General features: G+C 39.1%; 1 protein-coding gene across 1 annotated transcript in view; it reads right to left on the bottom strand.

Moving 5' to 3' along the window:
• Window positions 1-16316, bottom strand: part of hmcn1 (hemicentin 1) — a 142618-nt gene that overhangs the window by 42953 nt on the left and 83349 nt on the right. Inside the window, exons 45-64 of the mRNA XM_047374373.1 lie at window positions 16017-16298; window positions 15728-15895; window positions 14211-14324; window positions 14006-14092; window positions 13312-13503; window positions 11656-11829; window positions 11460-11573; window positions 11232-11377; window positions 10983-11133; window positions 10651-10848; window positions 10458-10571; window positions 7314-7501; window positions 6573-6669; window positions 6255-6416; window positions 6023-6136; window positions 5713-5915; window positions 4271-4352; window positions 4030-4161; window positions 2242-2391; window positions 1962-2121 (exon numbers count right to left, since the gene is read on the bottom strand). Of these exons, the coding sequence (XP_047230329.1) occupies window positions 1962-2121; window positions 2242-2391; window positions 4030-4161; window positions 4271-4352; window positions 5713-5915; window positions 6023-6136; window positions 6255-6416; window positions 6573-6669; window positions 7314-7501; window positions 10458-10571; window positions 10651-10848; window positions 10983-11133; window positions 11232-11377; window positions 11460-11573; window positions 11656-11829; window positions 13312-13503; window positions 14006-14092; window positions 14211-14324; window positions 15728-15895; window positions 16017-16298 (3028 nt within the window). The remainder of the gene's footprint in view (window positions 1-1961; window positions 2122-2241; window positions 2392-4029; window positions 4162-4270; window positions 4353-5712; window positions 5916-6022; window positions 6137-6254; window positions 6417-6572; window positions 6670-7313; window positions 7502-10457; window positions 10572-10650; window positions 10849-10982; window positions 11134-11231; window positions 11378-11459; window positions 11574-11655; window positions 11830-13311; window positions 13504-14005; window positions 14093-14210; window positions 14325-15727; window positions 15896-16016; window positions 16299-16316) is intronic.

Here is a 16316-nt window from a genome sequence, read left to right as displayed (position 1 = left end):
ATTCCGATTCAGTCTCTCCAGTTGCATCTTCACTTGACTTCTTGAGACACACAGGTGGAAGGGGGAAGCAAAGGAAGCATCACCATCTTCTGATATGGTTGAAGGAAAACATGTAGAAGCAGAAGGGTCTAGGGCTGAGGTGGAAGATAAAAAATGTGAGGTGTTACTGGACAGCTGTGGATCCTGTGGGTCAAAGGAGGGTGGGATGTCTGGCTGTGAGCAGGAGAGGAGGATGCTGAGCTTGTTTCTGAACTGAACCTATTGAAGAATGTGTTCAGTTCATTGGCTCTGTCCAGACCTCCATCGGTCTGATCATCCTTCTGCTTGAAGCCTGTGATTTTCTCCATCCCTGTCCACACATCTCTGATATTGTTTTGCTGGAGCTTGCTAGCCAGCTTCTTCTTGTACACCTCCTTGCTGTCTCTTATTTTGACTTTAAGTTGCTTCTGTAAACTCCTCATTAATTATCTGTCTCCCTCTCTGAAGGCTCTTTTTTTCTTGTTAAGCAGGTCCTTCAGGTCACTGGTGATTCAAGGTTTGTTATTGGGGAAACATCTCTGGTGGGGATGATGTTATCCACACAGAAGTTTATATAGTCGGTTACACACTCAGTCATGGCATTGATGTTTTCTCCATATGGCTGGCACAGTGCGTCCCAGTCTGTAGCCTCAAAGCAACCTTACAGAGCTTCTTCAGCTTTCTGTGACCATTTTCTCACAGTCCTCTTTATTACAAGTTGCCTCTGAACAAGGGGCTTATATTTCGAGCAGAGAAAAACAAGATTGTGATCTGATTTGCCTAGAGGAGGTCTTGCTGTAGAGATGTATGAGTCCTTGACATTTGAATAAAACAAATCCAATGTTTTGTTTTCTCTGGTAGAGCAGCTGACAAACTGTTGAAACGTTGGAAGTGTAGCAGAGAGTGAAGCATGGTTAAAATCACCAGAAATTGCCACAACAGCATTGGGATTTTGTGTCTGTAGCTTAGCAACAACTGAGCTGATGGCATCACATGCAGTGTCGACAACAGCGGAAGGTGGAACGTAAACTGTTGCCAAAATAACACTGGTGAACTCTCTGGGTAAATAATATGGACGAACACTTACTGCTAACAGTTCAATATCTGGACTGCAGAGATGACACTTCACAGTAACATGTCCTGGATTACACCATCTGTTGTTCACAAGTACTGCCAGTCCACCTCCTTTACATTTGCCGCTCCTCTTCTGTCTGCTCATATGGTTAAAAAGCCCAGCAGAGAGACGCTGGAGTCGGGAATATGATCCTGCAGCCATGTCTCAGTAAAACACACAATACTGCATGCCCGGTACTCTGGCTGGGTCCTTTGTAGGGCTTGAAGTTCATCCAACTTGTTTCCCAACAATCTCACATTGCCCATCATAATCGACGGAAGAGATGGTTTGAACTTCCTCCTTCTCTCTCTTCTCTTAGCTCCTGCTCTGCATCCACGGCGTCTCCTTTTCAACTCATTAGGGATTTGGGGTTGTAGCTGAAGTATTATTTGAGCTTTTGAGATATTAATCAGCTGCTCCCGGTTGTAAGAAACAACCCTGTTGCCATGGCAATGCATCATAACAAATGTCCAAAAATATTAAGTGTTAAGAAAAATCCTCCAAGCTGCACAGCATCCGACACCGGAGTGGACAGTCGTCCAAAAAAAATCAACTGTATCCACCACAAGAGGAATAGTTCCCAAAAAAAAATAAATCAGAATCAAAAGTAACAGAGCTACTCCAACCTGCTTCCACCTTGAGCGGCGCAATTCTAGAATCTCTAGATGCTGTAACTTTATGTAGTTAAAGCTGCACATACATACTATACCATTGAAAAGCAAGTCAGGTAACCAATATTGTGGATTAGTGTAATGGTGTAAAGGTTCAGACATGTCTGGTGACATCCTACTAAAACTATTCAAAAACCAGAGAGGTATACATACAGTACCTGAGACTGCTGGCTTCTGTTCTGTTGATGGAGTCTCCATCTTTTAACCACTGGATTGTTGGAGTCGGGGTTCCTTGAGCTTCACAGACCAGCTTGATACTTTTATTTACAAGGACTCCTATCTCACTGGGCATTTCTGATCCAGAGATACTGGGTGGAACTAAGAAAAAACTATTTAGCTGTTTAACTGCAAACAGCTGACAGATATAGACATGTTTGTGTGTATATTTTGCTAAGGGATTCAAAAGGCCTGAGACTCATGGTAATGATGTTTACGTACCTTGTATGGTGAGGTGGTAGCTCTTGTGTGCTTTGCCTTCAATGTTAGAGGCCACACATGTGTAGGTTCCACTGTCAGAAAGCTGCAGCCGTGCTATTTGTAGTTTGCTGCCTCCTGAGACGATGTTCATCTCCAGAGATTCAGAGTTCTCTAAGAGAAATATCAAGTTTCCATTATTGTGATAACCCATATAAACGTAAAAAATCTGACAAAATCTTAATTGTTTTAAGTTAGTTAGGATGATAAGAGTTAGTTATATTTGCTAAATCAAAGAATAACGAGTGCAAGATGCATTTAAGAATCTTTTATTTCTGTCTTCAAGTAAAGACGTTTACAGACATTTCCTTAGCATTTGGTGTCATTGCCTTTTAACCTGAATGACTTGAGTAAAACGTGGTCCATCTAAGAGTCTTACAATAGTTTGTCAGACGTTTGTCTCATTCCTCCAGACAGAATTAGTCAGTGATTAACTGAGTCAGGTTTGTAGGCCTCCCTGATCACACACACACACCTTTTTAGACCTGCCCACATTTTTTTCATGGGACTGAGATCAATGTTACCCTGGCAACCCACCCAATGACTGCTGGAGATAGGCATCAGCCCCTCTGCAACCCTGCATGGACAAGCAGATATAGACAATGGAGGGATGTGTGGACTAATATCAGGGTTTTGTGATAGTCACTCCAAAACATTAACTTTGTTCTCCTTAAGCCTTTTAACTAAATAAGTGGTATGATTAGGGTAATCTATTCAAAAGACCAATTTGTGTCTACTACTTCACTTCCCTGGCTTATGCTTGGAGATGTTGCGTCAAAGTTTTCTCATATTGTTCCTTCCTAGATGGCATCTACTGTATTTTGTGAAGGGCACCAGTTGCTCCTTCAGCAAAGTACCCAAACAACATGAGGCTGCCAGCCCCGTACTTCACATTGGGGACAGTCTTCTCAGGCTTTCAAGCTTCCCCATTATTCCTATAACAACATTTGTTAAGGCCAAAATCTAGTTTTAGTTTCATCAGACCACTGGACACACCACCAAAAATTAAGGTATATGTCCCTGACTGCATTTACAACCTGAAATCTTACCTTTCGAGTTACTTTTGGAGTAACTGATTCTTCCTGACTGAGTGGCCTTTCAATCCATTATGGTCCAGGACCTGTCTCAATGTGGACAATAACACTATCTTACCAGCTTCACCCAGCATCTTCAAAAGATGTTTTGCTTTTGTTCGGAGGTTTACTCACACATTTTGCACCAAAGCAAGTTTGTCTCTAGGGCACATAACCTGTCTCTTTACTGAACAGCATGATGGTTGAACATCCCCATGGTGTTTGTATTCGACAAGATAAACATGCTACCTTCAGGCATCTGGAAACTGTACCCAAGGATGACCCTGATTTATGGAGGTCTGGAATTCTCCTCCATGATGTCAGACAAGCAAGTTGCATGTTTAAGGGGTTGTCTTAAAATACATCCACAATGGTGCTTTCATGTAACTCAAATGTTGCCAATTAACATGATAGATACATTTCTAATCTAAAATAATTAGAAAATCTCATGAAATGTTGTCTCATTAATCTCCCATCTAGCATTTGGAAATAGTTTTGTTAATCCTAAATTACTTAGAACAATAAACCTTTAGATTTAAAGATCAGAGTGAGAATGCATCTTTTACTATAGTGTATGTAAAAATTTGGTTTCAGCTGTTCAATATATTCTCTTTTCTTATGAAGATACTTCCAGCACAGTTTGTAGTCCAGCTTCCGTAAACGAATATAATCACAGTACCTATAGTGTGTCCATTTTTCAGCCATTTGAGACTGGGTGGAGGGATTCCAGTAGCATCACATGTGAAAGCAACTGGGTTGCTGATAGTTTCCACAACACTCTCCTCTGCTGGGCCATCGATACTGGGGGGAACTGAAGAGGACAAAATATTTGTTACTGTGCTGCAAATAAAAAAATGCTTTCAAACATCTGCTAGTTATATATTATTCTACAGATTGATATTTATTGTGTAAGATCCTACCATGGATATTCAAGTGGAAGTTCTTGTTCACTTGTCCAGCAACATTTGAGGCCATGCAAACATACTGGCCTGTATCAGACGCCTACAGAAAATAAACACATATAAATAATTGCAAATGCAAACAAACACTGCACCTATCAGAGGCATTGTGCATACTCTTTTGCCCTTTTAACGTTCCCTATTTGCCATGTTACATTCTGGAAAGAAAAGGATACTTAGATTTTAAGTACAAAATACATATTTGAAAGTATATTTGTATTAAGCTCAGTTTATTTTGATATTCCCTTCAAAAGTCATTGGATTAGTAAAATAGAGTCCACCTGTGTGTAATTTAATCTCAGTATAAATCCAACCTTTCTGTGAAAACCTCAGAGGTTTTTAAAGAACATTAGAGAACAAACAGGATCATGAGGACCAAGGAACGCAGCATAAAGGTCAGAGAGAAAGGAGTGAGGATGTTTGAAGCAGGGTTAGAGCATAAGACAATGTCCCAAGCTTTGGGGATCTCACAGAGGTGCATCCATCACCTAAAAATGGAAAGAGCATAAAACAACTTCAAACCAACCAAGAACTGTTAACATAAACAGGTAAGTGTGTAGGGCCTGCAGAGATCCACAGCCTTGGTCTGAGAATCTGTCGACTAGAAAATGATTACTAATGCATTCCACAAATCTGGCCATTGAGGAAGAGTGGGAAGAAGAAAGCTATTGTGGAAGAAAGACAGACATCCTGCTTGCAGGTTGTCATAAGTTATGTAGGTGACACAGAAGTTATGTGAAAGGAGGTACTCTCCTTAATGAGACCAAAACTAAAGCATTGCAAAAAACTTAACATCGTACATCATAACATGGTGGTGGCAGCATCATGCTGTAGGGATGCTGTTCTGACCTGAGACTGGGGCTGATGTCCACCTTTCAGGGGGACAACAACACCAAGACTATAGATATTTACTTGCCTCAAGACATTTACTTGGTAAAATTGCCCAGTCAAGGCCCAGACCTAAACTGAGAATTGGGTATCTGTGGCAGATTTGAGAATGTATGTTCACAGATGCTCTCCATTCTATCTGAAATACTTAAGCTATCTTGAAAAGAAAAATCTCTAGATGTGTGAAGCTGGTAGAGACATACCCTGAAAGAACTTGCAGCTGTAATTTCAGGACAAGGTGGTTCTACAAAGTATCAACCCAGGGGAGCTAAATACAAATGCACGTCACACTTTTCAGATTTTTATTTGTAAGAAATTTTAGGAACAACGCATCCTTTTTTTCCCACTTCGCCTGTCGCATAGATTCCCAATTAAATATAGTGGAGTTGTAACATGACGAAATTTGGAACATTTCAAGGGGTGTAAATACTACTGCAAAACACTGTATTTATAGTAGTAGGTATTTACCATGACTCAATAATTGATAGAAATAAATGCCAACATGTTTGTGTCACCTCAGAGCGCTTGATCTTCAGAATTTGTCTCCCCGGCAGAAAATGTAGGTTTGTTGTTTCTGTCACCACTCTGCCATTCTTGTACCAGGTGATAATGGGAGGAGGGACGGCGTTGGATTCACACTCCAAGGTTACAGATTTTCCAACAAGAACATTAACTTCCACGGGAACGTCTCCACTATTGCCCCGGATACTTGGAGGAACTGAAGAGACAAGGAAAAAGGAAAAATGTTAAGTGTATGAAGAAAAACCAAAATCTTAAAAGAATCAAGAGGAATCTGTAGAAAAAACAGTTAGACGGAGGGCTGACCATAAACAGTGAGATAGATGTGCTTGTAAGCTTGTCCTGCTGCATTTATAGCCACACAGCTGTACTTTCCTCCATCAGATACTTTCACTTTAAGGATCTGTAAAGTGCGGCCCCCTGAACAGACAAATGGACAAAAACATGTTCAGAATCTTTTATCATTTTTCTTTTCTTTTATTCAACTTCTTGAAGAGAAATATTTCCTCTCTTTTAGGACTGATAATTAATTCAGTACCTGGCATGATGAGGACATTACTTTTAGCCTTAATGGGTCCCCTGTCATTTAGCCAGCTCAACATGGGAGGAGGGATCCCACTGGCTTCACAGGTGAGGGACACCAAGTTGTTCACCACCACTGTCACGTTCTCTGGACTCACACCAACAACTGTGGGAGGCACTGCATGGCAAGAGACAAACATGCAATATTTCCAACAGAGTTATTGTAAAAGCATAAAAACAACAGCTTTAGTCAAACCACAGCCTCCACATTAACATTACATCTGATTCACAAAGCAAACAAAAAGGCAATTTAGAACATTCTCCAATGACTCACCATGAACATTCAGGTTAAAGTGTTTTTCTGCACTACCAGCTGCATTTTCAGCCACGCACACATACTGTCCTGTTTCAGAAACCTGAGCATTCAACACCTGAGGGAGACAAAGCTTCTTAAAAATCAAGGTAAAATCTACACTATCAGTTTAACAGTGTTAGAATGACATTTCAGGTTCACAGCCAATTGAAAAGAATCTGTGAACAGGTTTTAGTTAAATAAGTGGGACAAATATGCTTTAACAGGACCTACAACAACGCACAGTATATATGCATTAAATTAAAAGGAAATACTAAAGATGTGAATATATACTCAATAATTTTTAAATACTTATAACACTTAACCAACTCTTAATCTAATAAAAACTGATTCTAATCGTGGACTCCCCTCAAAAAATAAAAACTAAAAGTTATTCTAAAACAAAACAAATAAAACATGAAAAATGACAAATCATTTATATTGCAGTGTTGTTGCAACAAAAATATAACATTGCAGGTTAAAATTACCCAGAGGTTTTTGTGTTGAATATTATCTATTTAAAGACCATAAGCAAAATGAACACTTACAGGGAACTTCAGATAATTCAGTCGCTACTGCTGCCTGCTAAGAATTTTAAACTAATAACTTCAAATTGTCCCGTTAAGTAAAATTTCTCCATAATGGCATCTTAGCTGAAGAAGCACGTGTAAGGTGTTTGCCTAAGGTAGTCTTTTATATCCGCCTGTGTTTTCTGGTTGTTACCTGAAGTGCTCTTCCATTGGACAAAATACTGTGCGGTCCGTCTGTGTTCATCAGCTGACCATCTTTATACCACGTGATCTTGGGAGCGGGATTTCCATCCACATGACAGTCCAGTTGTGCAGTTTTGTTGACCAGGACTATGACTTCATCAGGCACATCACTGTCTGAACCTTTTATTCTTGGAGGTACTAATAGAGGAAAGACAGACACCATGAGGAATGACTTTACGTCTTAGGAAGACTGTACAAATAATAATACATCCTTGGCAAAAGGTGAACAAAAACCTTAAAATAATGGGTTTTAATGGAGACTTGGTGTCCAGTGGCAGCTTGTTAATAGAAGACGCCACCCCCATCAAAATTGTACCAACATTTCTTCACTCATAAAATGTTTCTGACGTTTGATTTCTCAGCATTCCAATTCCATTTTGGTTTATTATGGTTATTCTATGTGTAGGCCTAAATACATACGTTTCAATGGCGAGGGGCACTGGCCAAATGAGTGTGTATCTACAGTCTGTTATTAAAGTTTTGGCTTCCATGTGACTTTATGCTGGTCTCTTATTGGTTAGTTAAATATTCTCATCTGGGAGCAGCTCTCTGCGCCTGTGGCGAACCGGTGTGGGTCAGACTACTGGGAGACAGAGGCAGTGAAACCAATTAGCATGTCAAGACAGAACTAAGGGTAAACAGAGAACCAGACCAGGTATAAATGAACCAACACAAAACTCAGTCACTGGCTGGGTATGACATGCAGTGCCTTCTGAGGGATCAAAGCTCAAAGACTTTCAATGTTGGTTTTCGGCCTTGCTGTTTGAGTGCTGAGGTTAATCCAGATTCTCTAAATTTTTTGATATGGCAATATGGACTGTAGACAAGGAAATCCCAAAATTTCTTGCAATTGTACATTAAGAAACTTTTTCAATGTTCAACAAGTGGTTCTTTTATACCCAATCATACATGAAATATCTTGTTTTTAATAATAATAATAATAATTGATACTTTATTGATACCCAAGGGGAAATTAGACCCTCTGCATTTAACCCATCCCTTATAGGGAGCAGTGGGCTGCCGTTGTGCAGCGCCCAGGGAGCATTCTGGGGCTAAGGGTCTTGCTCAGGGACCCATAGTGGCAATCTGTGGGATACGAACCCTGCCCCTTGTGTCCCCTCTGGAACACAAACCTCCTGCTCTAACCACTAGGCCACCACTCCCCATTTTGTAGCATATAATTAACATTTTCTATTAAATCCACACATCTCAGCTCGTACATATGGTATGGCGAGCTACAAGTTCTAAAGACAATGCAGAAAACTTATATGTTAAAGGAATTGTACAACAATAAATTTGTACACGGTAATAATAATGAACTGGCAAATCTGTACATTTACTACTGCTTTTTAGATTTAGTCCATAGTGCTAAAATTCTACAAAAAAACTTTTTTTTTTTCTTATTTACACTGAGTAAACTGAGGCCAAGAAAGTCTTCCATTGTGTGCTTTCAGATAGCCTGCACATGTTGGAAAGAAAGAAAAGTAAAGCTTCTGTTGGTATCTACTGCAGTTCTCCTGTGCCTCCTAGCTTAGACACAGATGACAGTTTGGTTGTGTGACTTCCTCTACTGTTGCCAAACATGAACACTGCTGCATCCACTCTGCTGCTGGATGAAAAACAATGTGTAGGTAAAGATGGAAATGTGTGCATATTAGTCAATAGTTGTGCATAAGTAAAATCCAAAAGAGGTATTGTATATTTTCTCTATAAGAATACAAAATAAAATGTTACAGCTTCAAGAAATTACAAACACAAAGTTCAGGTTTACAGTTGTGGTTTATTCTTTATGAATACAATATGCTATAACAGTGTGTGAATACGATTTATTTTCTTTGAGAATACGAACACATACAATACATTATCTATCTATCTATCTATCTATCTATCTATCTATCTATCTATCTATCTATCTATCTATCTATCTATCTATCTATCTATCTATCTATCTATCTATCTATCTATCTATCTATCTATCTATCTATCTATCTATCTATCTATCTATCTATCTATCTATCTATCTATCTATCTATCTATCTATCTATCTATCTATCTATCTATCTATCTATCTATCTATCTATCTATCTATCTATCTATCTATCTATCTATCTATCTATCTATCTATCTATCTATCTATCTATCTATCTATCTATCTATCTATCTATCTATCTATCTATCTATCTATCTATCTATCTATCTATCTATCTATCTATCTATCTATCTATCTATCTATCTATCTATCTATCTATCTATCTATCTATCTATCTATCTATCTATCTGTCTGTATTTCCCCCCTATCTCCCCTTTGTTCCTAATATTCCTTTTAGACTAAATTATCTCCCATTACCTTTTTCCGTCATCCAATCCCAGCACCACGTTTACTGACGGTGAGGAGTGTCACATCGCATGCGCAACGCGAATCAACTAACTCTGTGCTCCACTAACCAGCCTGAGATCACGTGACACCAAGTCGTTGATGTAAATTCGTATTCTCAAAGAAAATAAATCGTATTCACAAACTGTTATAGCATATTGTATTCATAAAGAATAAACCACAACTGTAAACCTGAACTTTGTGTTTGTAATTTCTTGAAGCTGTAACATTTTATTTTGTATTCTTATAGAGAAAATATACAATACCTCTTTTGGATTTTACTTATGCACAACTATTGACTAATATTTACATACACATTGTTTTTGACAGCGTTCTTACCCCATACTAATTGTAAAACTGGTGGTCTTACAAAAAAAAACTCAACATCCCCTAAACAATAATTTTACTGAAATTAATGGTTGACTTTGAAAGTGAAACAAGCCCACAGCATCAGAGATCCTCCACCACACTCAACAGTGGGCGTGTTTCCAAATTCACTGCTTTTCCAAATTTATCCTTTGTTTTAATCCAGACACACCTGGAATGTTTGCAGCTGAAAAGCTTAATGTTGATTTAACGTTGCCAGAGCACACCCTTCTAGCTAAAGTCTCGTTTTGAAAAGCGACTGAGAGAATTTAGATTATGTCACATAAAATGTTTTATGCAATTGCCATAAAAATTGGATGCTTCTGTATCTGTACCAAAAAAAAAAACACTCACCTAGCACTCTAACGTTATACTGGATGGAGTCTTCTCCTGCTTCGTTGATGGCCACACAGGTGTACCTGCCAGAGTCTTCAAGTTGTGCCCTGGGAATCTGTAACACTCTCCCACCTGAGATCCACACATGGGCTGTTACAAGTAAAGATTGTCTTTCTAGGTTTCTGTTTTAATTGTTGTTATTTTAACTCACCAGGTAGGATCAAAACTTTTTCATTAGAGGTAAGCAGTTTCCCATCTCTGTACCAGGTAAGGGTTGGAGGGGGTACGGCATTTGTCTCACAGTACAAAGAGATTGGATTGTTAAGTATCACATCGCGAGGATCCCCTCCAAAGCCTGTGACTGATGAAGTGTCTACGACTCCACCAGGTCGGTTGAAATGTGGTGGAACTGTAAAAAAATTGAAAAAATATTTCAACCCCAGTTTGAAGACTTTTTGATGATACAAACGTTTTCTCTCAAGGTGTAAAATCTCCATAACATTAACCCCTGTAAACACATGAGCACCAGTCTAACCAGTTCACCTTGTATATTTACATCAAAGTCCTTCTCGTCCTCTCCGGCTATATTAGTGGCAACACAGGTATAGCGGCCAGTGTCTGACACCTGGGCGTGTTTGATCTGAACAATGCGACCGTTGGCTATAACAGATACATGGTCGTCTCCCACCAGGACCTAAAGAAAAAGTGTTTGTAAAATGCTTTTTTTCTGCATTTTGTTTTGAGAAAAATAGTCTTACAGATGCAAATAATGGTATTATTCTGGGCTTCTACCTGTCCATCTTTATACCACTGCAGTGTTGGAGTAGGAAAGGCCTGAGCGACACATTCCAGGGTCAGTGTGCTGTTAATTCTGATCTTTACTTCTTTAGGGGCAAGTCCCTCCCCAGGGATATCATTCTTATTAATCTGCGGAGGAACTTCAGCAAAAAAAGATTTTGGTCAGTACGTTGATCATATGTACGTTATCAGAATGTTGTTAAATCGATGCAGGAATCTCACCATAAACTTTGACCTCATAGTGCTTCAGTGCCTCTCCCGCCTCATTTGTAGCCACACAAGTGTACCTGCCAGCATCCTCCTTCTTAGCATTAAGAATCTGCAATGTTCGCCCACCTGTTATAGACAGGATCATGAAAAATCATATCGATCAAATGTAAAGTTTGCAATCTGCTTTTTCACACTTATAACCTCAAACCTGGAAGAACTCGAACATTGCGAGTGGATTCAAATAGAGTGCCATCTTTGAGCCAGGTGATCAAAGCAGGGGGGTAGGACTGGACCTCACAAACCAGTGAGGTGGGGCTGCTCAGGGTCACTGTGATCTCCTCTGCAGAAATGTCAGGACCTGAACCAGTGATGGTGGGAGAAACTGACAAAGACAAGAGCAGACACACATGGATAAGTACTGTATGTTAGTACCCTTGGTAAAGATGTGTAAAAAGTCTTACAATAATTAGTCTTCTATGACAATAGGACAACCTCACACTGAACAATTTAGGAAAAGTTTAACTTTAGAACTTTTATTCAGAGGAAAATTTTGCATTTTCAGAAGTCACTGTCTTTAACAGAATCACTTATGGAACATTAATTAATTAATTAATGTCATTATTTAATACTTAAAATATTTACCGATGTTACTGTATTAGTAATGTAACTCACAGAAACATACTTGCTAAAAAACACAGAAATCTAATCACAAACCACACAGTTTTTCTGCAACATAAACTGTATAATTCAACAATGTTTACAGGTAATTTTTTCCAAGTGCAAGTCCCAAGTCTGTGAGAGGCGAGTCCAAGTCAAGCCTCAAATCACTAATGACAGAAATAACCTTTTTCTCATGAAATGCATTTCTGGTGCACCTATTATCCAAGATCCAGGAAATCTTTGAAATTTGTGAGAAAAGGTGTTTACCATGAGTGGAAAAATGCACATATTACTTCTAAACGCTGTTCTAAACTCTGGGTAGTTAGTGGTTTTTGCCTTTCACTCATGTTGAGGCAAATAAATCAACTATCAACTATCAATTTCTGCTCTATGGATTTTTTACAATGCTGTACCTTATAAGTTTGCTCTTCTAGACTTCTGAGTTTTGTCTTCTGAGTGTGCAAAAGTTCCTTAACCTTTTCAATATCTTTATCAAGCAGATGATAATGTTTCTCAGACTGCTGACAGCAAAGAAGGTAATTTACTACCCCTGATTGGTAATTATTTGTTATCAAGCTTTTAATAAAACAAAGGTCTTCTCCTATAACAAGCTGTGGGGAGTAAGCTGGCAAGTTGGTTTATTTTTTTTCTTTTCCATTTTTGAAGTGATTAGACAATATGCTTTGGATCATTATCAGTTCTTTGGCAGATACAACTATATTTTTATTTAAAATGTCCAGATATTTCAAGGACTTTATGAGGCAATGCACTGTTACAAGGTTCCCATGGGATTTGCAAGACAAAAAGGCCCACAGCATCACAGACCCTCCATCATACTTGGCAGCAGGCATAAAGTGCTTTACCCAATATTGTTTGTTTCACACCAAACGCCATGAAATGTTTGTTGCCAAAAGCTAAATTCTAGTTTCAGCTGACCAAAACTCATTCAGTTCCAGTTGAAGTCCCAGACAAGTTTAGCAAACACACGTTTACCTCAATGATGATAGAGAAGATAAGGCTATTTTCTGCCATCACTCCCATTCTACTGATGGGTGTGTACAAGGTTGTTGTAATGACTTGATGACCCCAAGATGCCACTCTTTGCTGCAATACTTTAATGTGTAGCAATGCACATATTTATCACAGGGTCATGTATTCATATCTCAAACATTTCCTGCTGAGCTAAGACAAAGTTCCTACATACCCAGAACATTGAGGTTGAAATGCCGTCTGCGTTCTCCTGCACTGTTTGATGCCACACAACTGTATCTTCCAGTGTCTGCAACATGGACCTCAAAGATCTGGAGGAAACGGCCGTACGACACAATCTGTTGGCGTCTGTCAGGCACTAACAGCTGTCCATCCTTCAGCCATTTAATTTCTGGTGAAGGGTTACCTGGCAATATATTTAAATAAATATAGAGCTGCAAAGTTAAGGGTCTTTTTTAATGTAGCTGTTAGGGTTTTTAATACTTTTATCACTTGTGTCTGCTCTAAGTGCTTTCTTCCCCCACATGCCATAGACAAAGAGATAAGAGAGAAGGGTGAGTTATGCTATTATCAGCAAAATCTAGGGACTGGCACCAATCCTCACTCCTTTCTCTCTGCTTAAAATCAAGACACATGAACCCTAACCTTTCACACACACACACACACACACACACACACACACACCCACACACACACCCTGAATGTTTGTTGAACTATGTGTGAACCAGCATGTTATAAATAAAGAGAGAGGAGTGCTAATGCTTTGTAGATTTGCACTGCAAAGTGTGAGCTACCCTTGCTGCAAGTACATCTGACTCTGTGTCGTTCCTTACCTCTGAGTTGACTAAATAATACCTAACAGTAGCTTACATTAGAAACTCTTTTTAGAAGGAGAATATGTACTTTACCTGATGCTTCACAGGTGAGAGTGATGTTTTGGGTCTCTTTTACTTTAGCATCCACAACTGTTCCCTCCTTAACAATGCTTGGTGGAACTGCCAATGAAACATTCAACTGGTTCATAATTTAAAATAAAATAATGTATTGTGGAAATATTTTATGGTTTTAATGTGACTTTTATCTGAAAATCCTCATGAAACTGACTTTCTTTACCTAGAATGTCAAGGTCGAAGTTCTTTCGCTGTTCTCCAGCACTGTTAGCAACAACACAAGTATATCTCCCAGCATCCTCTACTGCTGTGTGCAACAGACGGAGACTACGTCCCCCTAAAAGTTAAACAGATCATATTTAAATGACTCTTTGCCACCATAAACACACTGAGCAGGAAAACGTGAACAAAGATCATAATCAGTTAACATTAAGAATTTGGGCTCACAGGTGTTAAAATGGTTAAAATTCCGGTTTAATGTGATTCAAGTCTTACACGAGGTCATGCTGCTGAAAAAATGAGCAAAAAGATTGACATTATTCAAAATCTGTTTGCTGAAATAATTTGTCTTAACGCTCCATAACAAACTTAAAATTAATATTTCTAACATGCTCATATTATATTATTAGATTTATAAGTTTGTTTAGTAAGAAATTCAGACAGTCAAATTCTTTATCAAAGTCATAATTCATCTAAAATTATGTAAACTACCTGGTTTCCAGATTATTATAATTATGCATTTAGTTCTGCAGTTTCATAAGCTTAAAGCAAACAACCATAGATTGACTTGGCAAAGATTATTATGGTATAATAAAAAAAGAAAGAAAAACTATTTGCAATAATTAGTAAACTGTGTGTGTGTCTCCATATTCCTGTGAGAATATGTGCACATTAGTTCACATCTAAAATCTAGGTGTGGGGGGTGGACACAAAAGGAGAGGGAGAGAGGGAGCCCAGGATATATTGCATATCTGTGATGTGATGGGGGCCTGACACTGCACAGGCTGCACCCCACCACACCCAATATCATGGCCTTTACACACACTCACTGACCAGCTGAACAGAGCACCCCACCTCTACTCAATAACAGGCAGACCACCATCACCCCAAAGCAAGGTTTCAAAGTTTTACTTTGGACTTTGCGTTTTTATCATTTACTGGTCAGTACCCGATCGTTTTCAGAAAACAGTTTATTTGTTTACGTGCTTACACTCACCTACCAGTTATGCATGTTTGAAAGCAGCATGTGTCCAAATATACCAGTTAACTAAAGGCACATTCCCACTACAGGAACCGTTTTAAATTACCAGGGTAGTTCTGTGGGGCCATTATTACCCCCACTGCATTTCCCCTCTATTTACCAGGGCAAAATGAAGTACCTGGGTAGAAATTTACCCCAGAAAAAAGGCTGGATGAAGATAGTACTTTTCAAATTAACCATCAGCTTTTGGAAGGAGTTTTGTCTCGAGTGAGCACTAAGCATTTTAAATGGGTTGACATTTTCAATTTCAGCCATATCAGTTTACTACAGTCTGCAGCTCATACGGTTTAGTAAGGAACTGCCTCAATCTATACGTCAGACAGACAAAATTAGTGGTCTCATCAACCGCACTTTTAAGATAGCAAAAACTAAAGTATAAAGGAATAAGGGATGGTTAGACAAATATACACTACTGTAAAGCTGCTGTAAGATTGTTTGCAAGATGGGTGAGACCTTTAGACAGGAAAACTTAAACTAACCTGAGAGTATTCGCACCAAACTAGTTGTCTTGACTGGTTGACCATCCTTCAGCCAGGAGATAGAAGGTAGAGGGATACCAGAAACCTCACAGCTAAGAGAAGCTGGGTTCTTCAAAACAACACTAACATTTTCTGGAAACTGCACCTGACCAGTTATAATAGGTGGAACTGATCATGATGAAGACACAAGGGAAAAGGATCAGCAAGATAATTACTAAATCAAACTAAAACTGAAATTTGCAATGAAAAAAAACTAACAAAAAACACCTAAACGATCACAAAATCATACCATGCACACTGACGTCATGCTTGCTGTCAGCCTGTCCTGCTGCATTAACAGCAATGCAGGTGTAACGTCCCGTGTCTGACACCTTAGCGTCTTTAATCTGCAACAGTCGGCCCTCGTTTAGGATCTTTGCACCATGCTGGTCCTCAATGGGCCGTCCATCTTTCAGCCAGGTGACTGCAGGCCGTGGGATGCCCTCTGCAGCACAGTGTAACGTCACATCACCTCCATTTGTCACTGTAACGTCATTAGTGTCGTCTTCACTGTCTCTGATGGAAGGGCGAACTGCAGCAGGAAAAGGCA

Source organism: Girardinichthys multiradiatus, chromosome 9, assembly GCF_021462225.1.
Source record: "Girardinichthys multiradiatus isolate DD_20200921_A chromosome 9, DD_fGirMul_XY1, whole genome shotgun sequence".
Classification (NCBI taxonomy): domain Eukaryota; kingdom Metazoa; phylum Chordata; class Actinopteri; order Cyprinodontiformes; family Goodeidae; genus Girardinichthys; species Girardinichthys multiradiatus.
Note: the sequence above shows the minus strand (reverse complement) of the source record. Positions and strands in the feature narration are given on the sequence as shown.